Source organism: Ostrinia furnacalis, unplaced genomic scaffold, assembly GCF_004193835.3.
Source record: "Ostrinia furnacalis isolate ACB-3 unplaced genomic scaffold, ASM419383v2 OfSCF4982, whole genome shotgun sequence".
Classification (NCBI taxonomy): Eukaryota; Metazoa; Arthropoda; class Insecta; order Lepidoptera; family Crambidae; genus Ostrinia; species Ostrinia furnacalis.
Window position 1 is genome coordinate 104,908 of NW_021135221.1, and position 18,584 is coordinate 123,491.

At 40.0% G+C, this 18,584-nt stretch overlaps 3 protein-coding genes across 3 annotated transcripts; all 3 read left to right on the forward strand.

Annotated features, from left to right (window-relative positions):
- Positions 1-4,195: 4,195 nt before the first annotated feature.
- Positions 4,196-5,736, forward strand: LOC114360404 (glycine-rich protein A3-like). Its single transcript, XM_028315119.1, has 3 exons — positions 4,196-4,262; positions 4,374-4,560; positions 5,483-5,736. The coding sequence occupies exons 1-3, from the start codon at positions 4,227-4,229 to the stop codon at positions 5,734-5,736; spliced, it is 477 nt and encodes a 158-aa protein (XP_028170920.1). The 5' UTR covers positions 4,196-4,226.
- Positions 5,737-6,888: 1,152 nt separating this feature from the next.
- LOC114360405 (ctenidin-3-like) lies at positions 6,889-10,207 on the forward strand. The gene is made up of 5 exons (XM_028315120.1): positions 6,889-7,159; positions 8,056-8,073; positions 8,528-8,572; positions 9,179-9,383; positions 9,804-10,207. Exons 2-5 carry the CDS (start codon positions 8,059-8,061, stop codon positions 10,205-10,207), a joined length of 669 nt encoding a protein of 222 aa, XP_028170921.1. The 5' UTR covers positions 6,889-7,159; positions 8,056-8,058.
- Positions 10,208-12,621: 2,414 nt separating this feature from the next.
- Positions 12,622-17,437, forward strand: LOC114360410 (WD repeat-containing protein 34-like). Its single transcript, XM_028315125.1, has 4 exons — positions 12,622-13,787; positions 14,659-14,823; positions 15,382-15,572; positions 17,291-17,437. The coding sequence occupies exons 1-4, from the start codon at positions 12,717-12,719 to the stop codon at positions 17,388-17,390; spliced, it is 1,527 nt and encodes a 508-aa protein (XP_028170926.1). The 5' UTR covers positions 12,622-12,716; the 3' UTR covers positions 17,391-17,437.
- Positions 17,438-18,584: the final 1,147 nt, after the last annotated feature.

An 18,584-nucleotide genomic window follows, 5' to 3' on the forward strand; every position in this document is an offset into this window, starting at 1 on the left:
CGCAGCCGTTNAAGCGTACTTTGTGATTGTAATTGTAATTATTCAATATTTGAGAATGATACAGTAATTAAAATAAACGTTGAAATTAATCCGAATTATTATGAACAGCTTTTAATTTATTGTATCGTGCGTTCAAAGTTAATAGTTATTAATACTGAGAGTCATTAACATGTATAAAAAATAGATGGAATAACTACGAGTATAATCAAAACAATGAAATTGTCCAATAGAATTTGTATGGAATTTCTGTAATAAGTGATAAGGAAATTGATGTCATGCTTTTAACAGAAATAAAGAGTTTTGGAATATTTAAAATTGTAAGACTTTTATCTGAATTATGTATTCGAATAACAATATCATGTTATCGCTTTACCTTCCTTTCATGTGAGTAACTATTACCGTATGGATATGCTTTATGGCCACCCTTTAAAGTTTAAGACCACAGATAATCGCCCATGTGGCGTCGGCCATTGCAACCCTAACGACGTAATGGCGCAAGTACACTATGCGGGAAATTGTTCAAGTTGAAGCGCTAGCCCGCACTCCGAAGTATGGGTGACACACGGGTGGGGACCCAAAACTCAAACTCTCTAGTTGGGTTCGCCGCTGATTGGGCGCTCGATACGGCCCGATCGCGTAAACCTTCTGTACTCGCCACTCTGCCCGGTGAAGCTGGAAAAGCTCTTCAAGCGACCATCGCGCGTCCCTTATAAAAACGGGTGGGGTAAGGAGATAGTAACCGAAATTGTGTTCACACTATTACGTCTTGGTCAATTTCGCTCTTAGTGTACTTGCGCCGTAATGCTGCCAGCTCCGGCAGTAAAACTGCTCTAATCCTCGGAGGTGTGATGGGTTTTAGTTAAGTCTGCCTCTCGGGGACCATAGTTTTTATGCCCTCGCTTAGCATATTAGTTGGTGGGAATAATTAATGGGAGATCCAGTTTTGTCAACGACTATTGTGAAGAAGACAAAACAATAACGAAATGACAGGTCTTTCGTGTTTCAAGTGTTATAATAAACATATGTAATGGTATCACTGTTTGTCTGAAAGTTTTCACGTTTTCAGGTCTTAACTGGTGAAATTTTTTTGATGAATTTTGGTATAGGTAGAGGCTACTTTATCGAGGTATAACAAATATTTGAAGACAACTAAAGAATAGGGTTCTTGTAGGGATAATGACATATACCTACCCTGTCGGATATTACTATATTATAGAATTATGTCAACGAGCTGCTGAATAACGAGCTGCTGAATAAGTATGTTCAGTTCAACCAAGACATAAAAAACTCATTCGATAAAAAAAGTTGTCTCTAAATAATCTTTCTCCTTTTGGTAAGAAATTATTAAATGCGGAATACGAAAATAAGACGACTTTTGAAGGAAGAAAGTATTCTCAAATAAATTAATCAAAGCCATTGGCGAAATACGCCCCATCACCGGCGCATCCAACAAAACTGCGTAAAATTCCTTCCAAATTAAAGGCAAGGAATTTGTATTCTGATAAAAACGGTTAGTTCATTATCGACAGTAGGTTTCCTCTCAAACCGACTCGTTACGGAGACACGGCTTCATGAATAATGTACAACGAATAATGGAAGTACCGCGAATATCTACCTGCATGTTTTAAATGGTACGAATTTCTTCTTTTGATACCACCCCTGTTTTATTTATGGTTTCGGAACTGAATGTCAATGTCATAGCTGTCATTCATGTTTGATTTTTTACAATAAAAATGTGTTGTTAATTTCTGAGAGTTTTCAATATTAAAACATGGCGCAGCCGTTGTGAAACGATCCTAAAGTGTGATTGGNAACAGAATAACTTATATTTCATTAGATTTCTCAATATTGAACAATTTCCAAAAAATGGTACTATTGTCCCCGGTCTACCCTACTTACTTCAGGGCTCAGGCCCTATAATTCGGATCCTGCCCCGAATTCCTGGCTCGTTGCCGTAAACACGGCAAAAGTATGTGAATGACAACTTTTTGAAAAGGGTCCCAGTTTCCCGCTTAAACTATGTATAACATGTTGCTTTGAGAACATAATTCATTGTGGGAAATAGCTTCCCCTTTTCCTGAAGTGAGCGAATTAATATTTATAGAAAATTAAAAGTTTTTATGCTTGAATCTTTATAGACTAGGACTTCTTTTAGTTTTCTTTATCTTCTATCGAGTGTTTGTAATATAGTTTAGATCTCAATTCTTAACTCTATTGTCAGATTTTATAAGTCGTCATAGGGATGTTAAGCCAATAATTTTTATTTTTACTGTCTAGCATGCTGATTCGTCAGATTACTATGCCAGAAGTCGCGGGTTTGATCCTAGAACAACAACAAATACAAGTGTAAATAAACATGACGAAGTGTAAAAATGTCCAAAGATATTTATTTGAAACTGAACTCAATTTTTTCATTAATTTAAAAGCGAATGCACCCAACGCTCTGCGTGTTTTTACTCAACAAAATTTGATGGAAAGTCGTGTTTTCTGTTTGTACAGGAGGGTTAGGATTATCCTTTGTTGTTTCCGATACATTTTCACAGTTCAAAGTGCAAAGGCAATACGAGATCAAAATTGTATCATAGTTACTCGTATTTGAATTGGCACTTTGAATATAACAGAGCGAATAGAGAACGTGTTTGTTAAAACTAATTTATACCTTTGACGTGTGTTCTAAATGGAGTACATATCGGCCATTTGGTGTAGTGGTTCGATGTCGGCCGTTTGGTGTAGTGGTTCGAAACGGGACTACTATTCCGGAGGTAGCGGGTTCGATTCCCGCATAGTACAAACATTTGTGTGCATGAACATATTTGTTTGTATTGGACTGGGTGTTTTCTGTTTTATTTATGGTTTCGAACCTGAATGTCAATGTCATCTGTCATTCATGTTTGTTCATGTTTGATTTTTTTACAATAAAAATGTGTTGTTAATTTCTGAGAGTTTTCAATATTAAAACANGTATCTCTTTTGTATTGCCATTCTTGAGCGGGTATAACGTATCTATACTATAAAAACATCTTAGTTAATTTCTGAGAGTTTTCAATATTAAAACATGGCGCAGCCGTTGTGAAACGATCCTAAAGTGTGATTGGATGCGAAAATATTGTTTTCTACTGAAAGTGTCCTGTTAAATATCATGGAGTCGTCGTCGGCGTCAGTGAAATTGCCTCCAAATTTCGACATTCGCTCTTCGCAATCAGCTAATGATTGGAACTATTGGAAATGTTTGTTCGAGGACTATCTGATAGCAACTAATCAAGATGGAGCTTCAGACAAAATTAAACTGTCATTGTTGCGAAACATGATGGGTCCGGAGTCTACCAAAGTCATCCTAACCTTTAAATTATCGGACGAGGAGAGACGAAGTTACGACAAAATCGTGTCTGAAATCGACAAATATGTGAATCCCAAAAGTAATCCGGTATTTGAGCGATTTAAATTCAATGAAAGAAAACAGGAAGTTGGAGAATCATTTGAATCATTTTATACTAGCCTGAGGCAGGCCTGGCTCACTCCGCGCGGTACATCCGATAATTACCTACAGCGAAGCGCCCCGCCGGCGGGTATTATATCAGTCGAGTGTCACGCGCGCGTCCGTCAGGACGCTGGCGTGCGTTGTAGTGCCTAATTCTATGATCGAAGTATTATTTAAAAATGGACAAAGAGAAAGAAATATTGTGCGGCGCGGCGTTCGGGTGTTTAAATTCGAAAAGAAATCTACCGGATTTATCTTTTTTTTCCCTTCCCAAAGATGCTGAAAGGTATGTTGGCCATGTAGGTAATCAATAATTCTTAGGATAGGAACCTAACCTACCATGACTACTGCTCAGAATGCGTTCGTTCGTTTCAGCCAAATGACGTCCACTGCTGGACAAAGGCCTCTCTCAAGGTTTTCCATAATGAATGCGTACTTACATACATACGTGTCAGGTACGTACCTCATGACATATAAGTAGATTAATTATTTTTTTCACTAGCCAGCAACCNTGTACCGCGCGGAGTGAGCCAGGCCTGCTACTACTTATTATACCTAAGTAGGTAGGTATCAATTAATATTCTTCACTGACCTTCACTGGTTGTGTTTTTATTGGCGGTCAAGCTGTAGATCCTGGCTCCAAGTTACTTCCACCATATTATGTTCAAGAAGCTTACGCTCAGAATTTAGATAATTATAAAGAATTTGAATATCCTTTATTACACTACTATATTAACGGTGAATTTGTATGTTTCAGGGAGGCCAGCAGCAAGGATATGGACAGGTAAATAAATTAAAGTAATCACCTAAATTATTCGACTAACTATAACTACAAGCTATGCTAAACTGATAGCAGTTGAACTATTTTCCTTCTGTACCCCAAACCCCTTTTCAGTACCCCCAACCCCAACAAGGCTATGGATACCCCCCACAGCAAGGGTACCCTCCACCACAGGGGTACCCTCCACCACAAGGGTATCAGCAAGGGTACCCGCCTCCACAAGGGTACCCGCCTCCACAAGGATACCCGCCTCCACAGGGGTACCCCCAGCAGCCGGGAATGCAACAGCAGCAGCAACAAGGTTAGATTCAAATCAAATTTATTTATTTATTTATTTTATTGGTCTGCCAACAATTGTACAATAATACTTGTATTATATTACTAAATTCTAACTTAATTTCTAATTGTACAATATATGAAATGGGCAAACACAGCATGCATAATAAAAGTAATAGTAGGTAGGTATGTTACTGGAGACATTGATCTACTTATCTAATAAGTGTGCTTGACGCCTAAATTTATTAATCGACATGCCAAATAAGTCTAGTTCAGTGCTGTACTCATTATACAATTTACAGAGTCTAGATATTGGGGAGTAGGATCCAGATACCGTTTTTCTGAAGGGCGGACACAGGATTTTGATTGGATATCTAGGATATTTGTAGGGAACTTTAATATTGAGTTTGAATAGACAAATCAAATTCAAATCAATAAAATGCGAAACCTTAATAATATGGGTTTACAACAGTAGGTACTTTTAGATTTTTTTTAAAACGAGTCTCATAGAACGTTCCTTCAACCATTTTTTTTTCTTTTTTTTTCTTCACGTGTTATTGGTACGAAAACCACGAAGGCCACGTATTGGAAAATGCAGCGTGAGACGTCCACCCACAAGGTGGACCGACGACATTATAAAGGTAAAGCCCGGTCCGTGAGCACGTAGCTCCTCACGTACCTCAGTGAGAGTGCGAGCGCGATAGCAACATAATTACGCGCGAGCGATAAGGATGGGTAGCTTGGGGTCATTGGACAAAATTCTACGTGCTCACAGACCAGACTTTAGCAAGGCGCTGGATGCAGACCGCTGCCAACCGTGTGACGTGGAAGTCATTGGGGGAGGCCTATGTTCAGCAGTGGACGTCCTGTGGCTGAAATGATGATGATGATTGGTACGAAGAAACCTCATAATCCTCGAAATCCTGTTGACCCATTTTTTTTTTCAGGATCCTCAGGCATGGGAATGTGCGGAATGGCCAGTCTCGCTGCGTGCCTCACTTGCCTTTTCTGCTCGTGTTGCCAAGCAATGGCTGCCATGTCTGGAGGCGGGGGCAACGATGACGGGGGGGCTTACGGTCCCGGTGGGGGCGGTGGCACTGGTGGGGGATTCGATGACGGTGGTGGCACTACTGTCAGCCCCCCCGGCTTTGGGTCAGGCGCCCCTCACGATGCTGGCACGGACGGACATGACGATCATTAATTTATTGAGTTAAACAGCTTAGAGAGTTTGTGCTGGACAGGTACAAACTTAGTTTAAAACTCGGCCTTCCCTGGTCGGGTTTTAATTGGCGGTTTTTTAAGCTGTAGACCCTTGATGTTGCAGTGATGGGAACAAGAGTGGAAAGGGGTCAAGCTGTAGATTCTGGATGCACAGGAATTGCAGTGATGGGAACGAGAATATTGAGGAACTACTGACTGTGTTAGTCAGTTTAAATAATCCTCTACTGTCTGGGATAGCTCTCATCGTTTAATTTTAAAGGTTGCGTTGGAATTTCGTCGGTGAAATCCTAAAAATTCAACTACGAGAATGATGGTTTTCGACCAACAACTTGACTATGCTTGAGCTTTAAATTTAAATGGGAGCGTTTTGGAATACGTGGCTTAAAGAGTATGTTCCGTAAGACTTTTGAGACTTGATCATTTTTTAAAGATTTATAAAGGCTCAAAACTTCTCAAAAAAGGCTAGCCTTGAAACATTAAAATACTCGAGTCTCAAGTCAACACAAGGTCTGAAAGTAGAATCTGACTGAAGAAAGCTTGGAATAATGGAAATTAAAGCTTAAAATATTCATTTAAACTAACAAGTTATGTATTAAATCAGAATTTTGAAAATACTTCGTAATGTACATGCAGTGATTACATTTTATTAGATTTAAATTGTGTATTGTGCTTGTGAAGTCAAATGCTGTCTATCTGTTTTGATTGTGTACAATAATTTTTTTGCCTTTTCTTTATACAAAATCATGTCTGTGTTATTTCTAATGTTTTTATTATAGAAGTTACTCTGTTTGTGGTTTTAATAAAATATTATTTTATTTTTAAATGCATTTCAATTTACTTTACCACCTGTTGATAGATAGGCATGTCTAGACTTAACAATAATAGTTAATAAAAATATTTACGAAACTACCCTTGTAAATTATCTACTGCCTAACCCGCAATAGATATTCCCTATAAGGTATTCCTATGAGAAGACGTAGTGTAGGCAGTCCCCCACTAGGTGAACCGATGATCTCGTGAGGGTTACGATAGTTGACTGGATGCGGGCGGCGCAGGACTGGTCCCTGTAGAAATTCATGAGAGAGGCCTTTGTCCAGTAGTGGACGTCATTTGGCTGAAACGGACGAACCAACGATTCCCTAAAGTAGGTAACATGAAAACTTAGCCCATTTCCGAGTGAAAAATTTCAATATCCTGTCTGTGGTAGATTTTCTGTCTATTCTTCTCAAAACTGACAATTTCAATGTCAAAATTATCGTGGAAGTGTCCACATTTAAATTATGTAAAATTGTGTGTTTTCGGTGTTAAAATGTTTTATTCGTGATTGAAATAATGATTTTGAATAAAAATAAAATAAAGCGAATCATGAATAAAATAATTGTGTAACACGTTGAAGCGAAAACATCCCTTCTGACCCACCGCACTACCAAACCACACTACCAGTAGTGTCGTGGGGAATATTTTTTCCCTTCTACACTACCAAGCCAGTAGTGTCGTGGGTAATTTTTAAGAGCCATACATCTTCATTCCCATCGACACTACTACCATAACTAAATGTAAAATTTGTAAAATTTTGGATTGTTTTGTAATAAATTATGTTCATCATAAATTATGCAACACTAACCTCTGTGCAATTTTACAGTTTGACGGAATTTACTGAAAATAAAATATATCCTAAAAGGGCTTATGTACATGTTACGGTAAATGTACAAGTAAAGCACTTTCAAATGATACCAAACACGGCACATTTATCTTAACTTTATTTTTTTACTCTGTATGGTTTGTCCGCTAGAGGGCGCCACATTAGATTTTGTGAAACCCCATATAGCCTATAACCAGCGGACAATTAAGACGCTTCTAATGATATGTCATTTGTCGAATTCTGTTAAGTAGTTTAGAAGTTACGAGGGAACAGATGAACATACATACATACTTATCCTGTCAAAATCATAACCCTTCTTTTGCTTTGCCGCAGTCGGGTAAAAATAATTTTTGTTTTTCTTTATATACGCAAAGTTATATGGGTATAAGCCCTTTTAGGTAATATTTTATTTTCAGTAAATTCCGTCAAACTGCAAATTTGTACCGAGAGGTTAGGGTTGCATATAAACATAATTTATTGCAAAACAATCCAAAATTTTACTAATTTTACATTTAGTTATGGTAGTAGTGTCGATGGGAATGAAGATGTATGTTACCCACGACACTACTGGCTTGGTAGTGCAGAAGGGAAAAAATATTCCCCACGACACTACTGGTAGTGTGGTTTGGTAGTGCGGTGGGTCAGAAGGGCGAAAACATCATGTGCATTGGAAAGGTAAATAAACAAAATGTTGTTTTACTCGATACGATTTGTACAAAAAACGTTAGAAAATTACCTAACATTGTGTAGGTACCAATCAATCAACGTGGAAAGCATTGGCCAGTGGGGAGGCCTATGTTCAGTAGTGGACGTCCTATGGCTGAAATGATGATGATGTAGGTACAATCTAAATCGATAAATTATTAAAACAAATCATTGGGAGAGGCCTATGTTCAGCAGCACTTAGACGTCCTGTGGCTGAAATGATTATTGAAAGATTCTAATGATAAGGCAGATTCTACAAGGAGTAAAAACAAGGTCCTACGTCTAGGTGAGCTCCTAGCTGTGTCCTAGCTCTCCTGGAGTCAAATCGATTTGGGAAATCATTTTGTAAACTAGAAATTGAACCTGGTACCTCCTACGTTCTGGACCACTAAGCCATCAAACTCATAAACTGTTGCTTTTCCAGTGTTGCGGGAAGGGCGCTAACAATGATAACATACCGTACGGACCTGTGAGTTATTTTCCTAAATTCCATGTAATAGGGGCAACAAAAATGTAGTCCGATGTCTGTACATATTGGTCAAGTATTAAAACTACTTTAAAGCTTCATTACATTAAATAATAAACAACTTGAAAAAATCGAACTGCCTAAGGCGGGAATCGAGCCCACAACCTTTCGCTTGCCGGGCTTTAAGGGTAGTACGGGGAGTACATTGATGAAATAAAACGTGGCCATAACAGCGTGTACTTATTATTATTCTGTGGTATTACGCTTGAAAATTTCGACGTTTTCATCCAATGTCTAAGTAGCTCAGTTCGAAGAGCAGTCGCCCGGCAAGCGGAAGGTCGTGGGTTCAATTCCCGCCTTAGACAGTTCGATTTTTTCAAGTTGTTTCCTAAAAAATTAAGTTTCAGAAGCGACTCTAATCGCTAAGAATTTTAATAACGATTCATTAAAAAGGTTGTAACTAAGCTTTCAAGTTCTATTACAATTTCATCATTCACAAAAGTCTGTCATACTGTCATCATGTCACCTTCTTGAGACCCTTAGTTAGGTATCTATCTATCTATTTTAAAGCTTCACTAGCCCGAATCCCTATTTTCTATTAATTTGCAGGGAGGATTTCAACAAGGTTTTCAACAGGGTTACCAGCAGTTTCAGCAGGGTGGTTACCAACAAGGATACCAGCAGGGAGGTTACCAACAGGGGTACCAACCAAATCAGGGCTATCAGTATCAACAAGGGGGATATGACCAGAACCAGGGCTATCAACAAGGGGGTGGATTCCAGGATCAAGCGAGCCAAGCCACTCGAGCTGCTGGTAAGATGATTCTATTATACTGTTAAGTACCTCATCCCCTGAAAGTTATTTTATATCGAAGCTAGGATAGCCAAACCAGTGAAGGGGTCGGACTGGCCGACTCGTGATCCGGGGAACGCGGGTTCGGTGCCCGCCGCCGCTCGACTATTGTGGTGAGCTCACACGTGACACAAGCATATTTAGCTTAGTACGAGGGGCTAACGGGACTATTAGTGATATGTGGAATACAAATTATAAATGCTTATTAAAAACAAAAGAACTACAAGACGTCCATTTGATTGCTGAACCACTGTCTCCCCAATGATATCCAGATTGGCCGGTTGGTAGCGGCCGGCTTCTAGCGCCGTCCTGCTATTGACAAGGTCGTCTGTCCACCTTGAGCTGTGACTGTTATTTAACAAATCGTTTGTTTGTATCCAGAATCGCATTGCCCGAAAATCGACAAGGAGCATTTGATAACGTGCGGCAAACACATCTTAGAATTGATCAAAAAGTACATGGGCCACGGGCATGGCGGTGGCGGTGGTGGTGGCGGTGGCGGCGGTGGCGGTGGCGGTGGCGGTAGACCTGGATATTCCGGGGGCGGAGGCTATAACGGGCAGAATAAAGGAGGGGATAATGTTGGATCTCCCAGATTTGGGGAACAGAAAAATGCCGAAGAAGACACGGATGATGAGCACAAAAGAGATGATCACACTGATGATGAGCACCACACCGATGATGAGCACCACACTGATAACGATGATGACCATGAAGACCATGATGATCATGAGGACCATGATGATCATGACGACCATGACGATCACCACGATAAACGCCATTAAAAATGTAAAAACCATTTAGTTACTGTGTGCCTATAATGGAAAAATTTGATAATGGCGGCTAAGCGTGGGTTATTTTTAGAGCTACAAAGGAAAGTATTGAAGAGAGACGATTGCGAGAAAGTAGCTATTAAATATTGAATATTTTATAAATAATCAATAGAAAAGCAAATAATGTTTGTCAAAGTTTATGCTCACTTGGCGGGGGGCTCACTTTTTATAGAATTTAAACAATAGCTTCAATTTTAAATGATTTACAGTAAGAAGTTGAAATTCGTAATGTTCCAAAAGACTTACCGCTAAAGAAAGGCTTATGGCCTTTGTGTTCCATAAGTCTAAAGTTAGCACACTTTTTAACAAGCATTGTTTTGGAAAGCTAAAATAGATTATCGCCATTTTTTCAAGTTTTTAGATAGAAAATGAGATGCAATTCTAATGAGGCTCAAATATTTTAAAGACTTTTAGTATAAGTAATGCTACTGTTAAGTCTCAAGGAACAAAATGACTTGTTAAATTAATGAATTCGTGGATTAAAAGCTCCCGCAACACTTAACATTGCAACATGCTTATGATTCAAGCCTGTAATTTGATCCGATGTTTTATACCAAATCAATTATCGATCGAAATTTTATATGAAATCTTGATTATGAATTAAGTTTTAAAAGAGTTGTTTCTTTAACAAAACTTAAATCAAGATGTTGGCTCTGAAATATTTTTACTAAAAAACGGTATATTCATCCACGAAGACGCGCCCCACAAATTGGTCTCGGTCGCGCGGGGTGCGGGGAGTTTGATCCGAGCAATCCGAGCGTCATTATTGTAGTGTGCGTGTGCACTCATGGATAATTTAGCGTACCGATAACACTCAAACATTAGCGGAAAAATGGTGGGGCGCGTCTTCGTGGATGACACGATCATAAAAATGTGTAACATTTAAACTGAAACTTACTTTTCACAAAAGCCTGAAATATCCGTGGCGCTAGTGTCTATACAAAGTTTGACGTTTTGTCCTTTTAAAAATGTAGGTAGCTCCACAAAATCTATTGAGTGTTATTTTGTGAAAAGTATCTCGTACCTTTTAATAAAAACTACTAAAACATGTACAATTTTGCTGGGTTTAATATTTTATAAAGATTTTAATTTGTGCCAATATTTTTTATTATGTCATTAATTTATAAATATGCTTTGCAGGGCTTTGATAAAAAATCGAAATGGTAAATTGATTAATTTAAAATTAAAAAAATATTTTTAATGAACTATTTTAAACATTTTACTTAATTTAATCATGTCCTTGATTATGTATTTATTTATACCTACATTAATTTTATTCTAATATTTTGATTTAAGATTTAAAGTGATAATTATACATATTTTTTATTGAAATTAAAATTATTTATAATAAACCATTACCTAAAAGTTAAAAAATCTTTTCATTTTTGATGTTGAGTTATATGCAGCGTGAAAAATAGGTAGGATGGAGAGAGGTTTAACTATGTACCTGGGTAGTTACTAGGTACTCGCTGAAAAACATGTATTTTAGAATATGTAGAGACTAAAGCAGGGGTGGCCAATCGGTCGATCGCGAATATTAGTCCAGTAGATCGTGGCAAGGCAAAAAATACTACAAGATTGTGTACTAAACTATGCTGTTTCATTTAAGATTTCAAGAAGATGTAAGTGATAGATTCGCCCAGGATTTCGTCAGTAAACAGTTGATCTTATGTCTAATCAAGTTGGCCAACCCTGCTCTTAAGGGTACAATAATAAGTATAAAAACCCACTTACTTGTAAAACAGCCAGCTGCAGAAGGTTTTTAAATGATCTTGAGTTTGGAAAACGTTTTCACGATCACTAATTCACTTGGGTTCACATTTCAGTTTTGAAAATTGTTGTGGTCTTGCGGTTTTTTTTACAATCTATCTATCTATCTATATATAAAAATGAATTGATGTTCGTTAGTCTGAGCCTCTGATTAAAACTCGAGAACGGCTGGGCCGATTGAGCTGATTTTGGTTTTAAAATGTTTGTCGTAGTCCAGGGTAGGTCGAAACGGTGAGCAAATACGCGCGCGATATTGTTTTTCTGTGACAGACAAAATTCCACGCGGGCGAAGCCGCGGGCGGAAAGCTAGTAATGAATAAAATTGAGCCCTTAAATAACCGAAGAATCGCGGAGCAAAACTACCCTTTTCTAATGAAACTGCTCTAGAAACGACTAGCGCCATCTGTCGCAGCATCTAACCAATCTCGAATCTCATCAATGAAAAGTCAATACAACAACTTTTATTGTTTTCTCTATTTTGCGCTCACCAGCTGTCGCCACAGTAGAGGAAGATCTTGTTTTTAAAATTTAAATGAAACCTATTTTAACCACGCAAGTCACTGGCATACTTTGATTGACATTCTGAAAAACGAACCGCGTTTCCATGACAACGGGTCCAAATAAACAAAAATAAACAAACACCGGGGTATTGTTGTTGATTTATTATTTATTGATAAAATAAAGTGAAATTATGTCTTCCTTGAGTGGTTATGATAGCGATGCCATTGGATTTGAGTCTGTATCCCAGAGCAAAAGATTAGAAACTAGCACATCGACGCAAACTAGTGAGTATGGGGAGTCTGGAGTCGGTTCGCAGACGAATTTCACCAAAGATTGTGGGTCTACCGCTTCTCCTAGTGACCTGAACGCTCAAGAAGACGTCTTGAAAGAGTACCCCCCTCCTGGACTAAACGCCTTCCTCAGAAAAGTCCTACCAGGCGTGCTGGAGCAACTAGATCAAAATGATAGGGAGATGCTGTATAATTCTTCAGATTCTGATGAAGAGGAGACGGTTACAGCTAAGCTGTTTCAAGAAATGAAGACTAATAAAGACACCCCTGGCTTAGGAAGCGGAGACCATCAGCTAGCGTCCATCTTATCTCTATCCTGGAGCAGTGCAGGCAATTCTTTAGCTGTGTCAATTGGACAGACGCAGCACGAGCGTTGGTGCGAACATGAAGGTCTGATCAGGGTCTACACAGTCCGCAGAACAGCTGGAGACAAGCTAGTCCATTCAATTGACATCACTGAGAAGAACTGCGTCACAGTTGTCAAGTACCATCCGTCTGTAGCCGCGCTGTTAGCATACGCCACGAGTTCCGGCGAAGTCGTCCTATGTAATTTGAGGGATTCTGGAAATGTTAATGAGGGGATGCAGTTGACGTCCCCTGCTGGCTGTCACGGAGGCCGCAGCGTCTCTGCTTTACTCTGGGCTGATGCATCCTTAGCTCACATGTTTTTGACCATGCAAATCCAGAATACAGGAAAAAGGCGCGGCGCCTCCGATCAGATTCTGATCTCCGCTGGGTCAGACGGCACCATCAACGTTTGGCAAGTGAATGCCAACCTGAAAATATTTGAAAACGTAGTGTCCTACGCCCTGAATGGGTCAAAGAAAGTACCAGCGCCTGATATCAGTTGTTTCGACTTCATAAAGAGTTATCCACTGCGACCGTCGGAGGAGAAGGTCGCTGATGACGTTTTTGTGGTGGGATCCAAGGCTGGGGGACTGTTGCTGTGCCGCGTGAAGACTGCTCAGCCGGTAAATATTTATTTTCTTAAACTGGACTTTTGCTATTTAACCTCTCAGCCCCCAAGCGGTAGCCGGTTGCCGCGTAACAAAATTGATTTCTTATGTCTAGATTCGAGGAGCTTGAAGGATTAAAAGCGCACTTTTGCAAGTCCCAATACCTAGCTTAGGTTTGCATTTAACGCAACAACTTGTTCTCAGCACCAATCAGTTGTTCAGATGTGGTGGTAGAGCGAGCTATATTGGGACATATACAGGGTGTCCCATAATGGGTGAATCAAACTGCTAGGGGAGGTAGCTATCCCTAAAAAATACTAATGTACTATCCCTAAAAAATATTAAAAAAAAATTGAGTTCGGATTTTTTTTAAATAAAGTGCTCTAAACTCTAAATCTAGTCATTATTTTCAAAAGTTTGTTTACAGATAAACGAAGCGATCATGCACAATTAATATTATTAAGAAAAAAGTACAAATAAACTCCAAACGTAGCAATTATAGCCAGATATAAAAAAAAACTGATTTAATTTAACTTTTTCAACCAAAAAAATATTTTTTGTGTCCTATGCGCTTTAATTTTTTTCATATTTTTTAGGGATAGTACATTAATAGAGCTACCTCCCCTAGCAGTTTGATTCACCCATTCTAGGACACTCTGTATAAAGTGGCTTGAAAAGGGCCTACTTACAATAAATGAATTTGTTGAATGCGGGCAGTAATTCGACCGGTCGTTGTAGAAATGGAGGAGGCCTTCATCCAGCTGAAATTATGAAGTCACAATAATTTGTGATAACTTGTTGAACATAATAATGCACGAGTCACGTAAAAAAGCGCTTTGTAAAAGCCTCTACACTCTACACTGACTTTTGACTAATTTACCCATAGCTACTTGAGAGCAAGATGGCGGACCCGGTGTATGACGTGCTGGACAGCCACGGGACCTGTGTGCTGGACGTGGCCTTCAGTCTGCAGAGACCTGGGATCTTCGCGTCGGTGTCCATCGACTCGGAGTTGAGGGTGTATGATATCAACCAGGGTAGTCCTTTGAAGGTATGTATGGCACATGACATTTCCCAAATTGAGTCGCCTCCACAAGAGTAAGGCCTGGTTTGCACCAAGGCGGAGGCCACGAGCCGAGCAGAGATCCGCTGTTAAATAATTGAAATTCATCCGTCCGATATATTGTCTCCTCTCCGCTCCGCTTTGGTGGAAAACCGGGCCTAAAGCCATCATTGAATGTTCGTTTAGAGAATGCTATTATTTTTTTATGTTGCTAACTTTGCTAAGAAATCATTCCGATTGTCCAAATCCCTTGCAGCTTAACTATTTTCTGCCTCGCTACAAAAAAAAAACTTTTTTTTAGTGACAGCTTAGGAAAGACTCATTCAGCAAAGCCGAGAGAAGAAGAGTGTTTGAATAACCTAAGATTCAGTCAAACCCCTGTAATCACTCGCGATCAGCCAGCGACCAGCGTGCATGCAGCGATGGCGATCAGAGCATTTAAGTCTGATCGCCATCGCTGCACGCCAGCTGATCGCGTGTGATCGCGTTGGTTAGGCTGAACCTTTCTTTAAATAAGTAAATAAATAAACTTTGCACCTATTCCAGGTCATCTGCCTAGACACACCAGTGTCCTGTATGTCTTGGCTTCCAAACAACCCGTGCGTGCTCGTGCTAGGCCAGGCGCGGGCTGAGAAGCATCTGGTGCGGCTTCTAAACGTGTCTGGAGGACGCGCGGTGCCGGTTGAAGGGCTGACTGGTGCGGGGACGGTTACTGCTGTCGCTGTCAACCAGAGCGGGTGAGAAATATGCTTCTATAGCTCTAGCACTTAATGGGGATGTTGCCTGGGTCAAAAAGCAAGAGTTTTAATTAGTCCGTCAGTTAACTTATCAAAAAATACTCTACACGTATTTTTCACTTTTTCAAACTAATGAAAATTTAAAGAGATAAAGCGCCCCAAAGTTCATAAGAAGAGGCCCGTGACGTCAACGCTTGCTTAAAAATGCCGCACGTTGTGACGTCGTGCGCAACTTCAACGCACCATAACTATGTAATTATTTGTTAGATTGACAAATAAAAATATACGTGTCCAATATTTTTTGATATTAAACATTACGGACTAAAAAAATTTTTTTAGGCAACTAGCCTATTTTGTGCCTGGAGTGTGGTAGCGGCACGGGAGGGTGTTTTTGAGACGTCAAGCGTCAACGAGACTTCAGATTGTATGTTCTGTCATGTAACGTCATAATATCATTGACAGTCACCCCTCCCGTGCCGCTCCCATAACTCAGGTAATGGGATTATTGTCACGTCTCGTTCCCACCGCTTCAACTCCTCTGTAGCCAGAATCTGCAGCTTGACCGCCAATCAACCAGTGAAGGCCAAGTTTGTTTTATCCCATCGGCCCCTCGTTGAGGGGGGGGGGGGGCGGCATTGTGTGTCCCATCATCAACATCATCTCAGCCGTAGGACACTGCTGAACATAGGCCTCCCCCAATGCTTTCCATGCTGCCCGGTTGGTAGCGGCCTGCGTCCAGCGCCTTCCTGCTACCTTTATGATGTCGTCGGTTCACCTTGTAGGTGGTCCCACCAGGCCTGGCTCACTCCGCGCGGTACATCCGATAATTACCTACAGCGAAGCGCCCCGCCGGCGGGTATTATATCAGTCGAGTGTCACGCGCGCGCCCGTCAGGACGCTGGCGTGCGTTGTAGTACCTACCTAATTCTATGATCGAAGTATTATTTAAAAATGGACATAAAGAGAAAGAAATATTATTGTGCGGCGTTCGGGTGTTTAAATTCGAAAAGAAATCTACCGGATTTATCTTTTTTTTCGCTTCCCAAAGATGCTGAAAGGTATGTTGGCCATGTAGGTAATCAATAATTCTTAGGATAGTATAGGAACCTAACCTACCATGACTACTGCTCAGATTGCGTTCGTTCGTTTCAGCCTAAAATGACGTCCACTGCTACAAAGGCCTCTCCCAAGGATTTCCATAATCAATGCGTACTTACCTACATAAGTACGTGCCTCATTACAAATAAATAAGTAGATTAATTATTTTTTTACTAGACACTACTAGACAGCAACCCTAACAACGTAAGAAGAGTTCAGAGGCACGCGATAGAAAGAGACAAAACTTGTAGGTGAATAAAATTGTAGGTACCTACTTAGTGCTGTGCGAGCTGAATAATTCCACTGTATCGCGTCGTAGCAAGACTCGCATTTATTTAAATCGTCTTGCGGAGTAATCCTTCTGTACCTGTACTAAGTATTACTTATTCTGTGGTCCCACGCTGCGTTTTCCGGTACGCGGCCTCCACTCCAGAACCTTTCTGCCCCATCGGCCGTCAATCCTGCGTACTATGTGCCCTGCCCATTGCCACTTCAGCTTGCTAATCCGTCGGGCTATGTCAGCGATTTTAGTTCGTTTACGGATCTCCTCATTTCTAATTCGATCTCGTATAGAAACACTGAGCTATTCTTTGACTCAAGTGACGTTTTATTTTTTGTAGGTCGTGTCGCATCGCAGCGGGCGACTCGGAGTGCAATTTGCGCATCTGGGAGCTCCCCGCGCGCCGCATTCGACTCTCGCCCGAAGATTTGGAGTTTTAGCGACGAATTAGTTTATTTCGAGTCTGTAAGTCGATACAGCATTCAGCTAAAGCTTAAAAATCTGTACCCTGAGCACGAATCTCTCGTACTAGGGAGATTTAAAAAACTGTAGCTCCTTATAAAGCTGTTATTCATACAAAAATACAATTACCATACGCGTAACGATATTTATTATTCGTGCTCAGGACACTGATACTCTGTTGAATTTATTATTAGTTTTCTCGTTTTAAAGTTATTATTTTAATCGGGGAATTAATGTTTGATGCGCTATCCCCACTGGCGACACTAAAAATATGGCAGAGGCAAATGGGTCTACCTATCATTTTTCGTTTTTGAATTTCCCAAAAGTCGCCTAAACGCGGTGGTGGCGGTGGTCATAGAAATGAAAATTAAACATTCAAAATAGTCCCAGTTGCCACCTGTGGGGGCTATTGGAAATAGCCTCCCAGTCTCTCTACAATCATTAATTCCCACGATTCAGATCAATATTATTTATTATATTAATTAAATAAAACAAATTCAATTCAAATCAATGTATTTTATTTTTATTTCATAAAAATTACAACTAAGTTTACTTACACAATGACTCAAAATATACATTTTGAATTTTATTAGGGCACCACACACTGTCGACTTTTTGCTACACACTCGGAAGCCTTATGTTAACACACACACGTTTTACAAGCATTACTATTATTTTGCCAACAGTATACTACTAGATGTCAGTGTACTATCTTAAAAAAATAGGCGCAGCTAAAAGATAAATGCACCAGTGCCAATCACCACCCCCGTGGCAAGCTCTAAGGGGGCAAATGAAACTAAAGAGGTGCCCGTTTACCTCCGGGGCGGTAAACGACACCTATTAGTGCTTTCCACTTCAGTGGCAAGTAGCTATCTCACTCGATACCTTGATAAGAGGGAGAACGAACGCATTATGGCCCACCGTAGGCCATGGGTTTTGACACGCTACCTAGTAGCAGATGCCACCCCGGAGTAGCAGATTCCACCCAGTAGTTAAAATTACCAACTAATATGTACATTATTGAAGGAATAAAAATGCTTGTTACATAAAAATTGGCCATAACATCGCACACCGCAACACCCATAGTAGCCAAAAGTTCGCAACACGTCGTTGTTACAATTGGAATAAGCTTGTGTTGTCCACTTTTTGGCCACTTTGGGTGTCACGAAGTA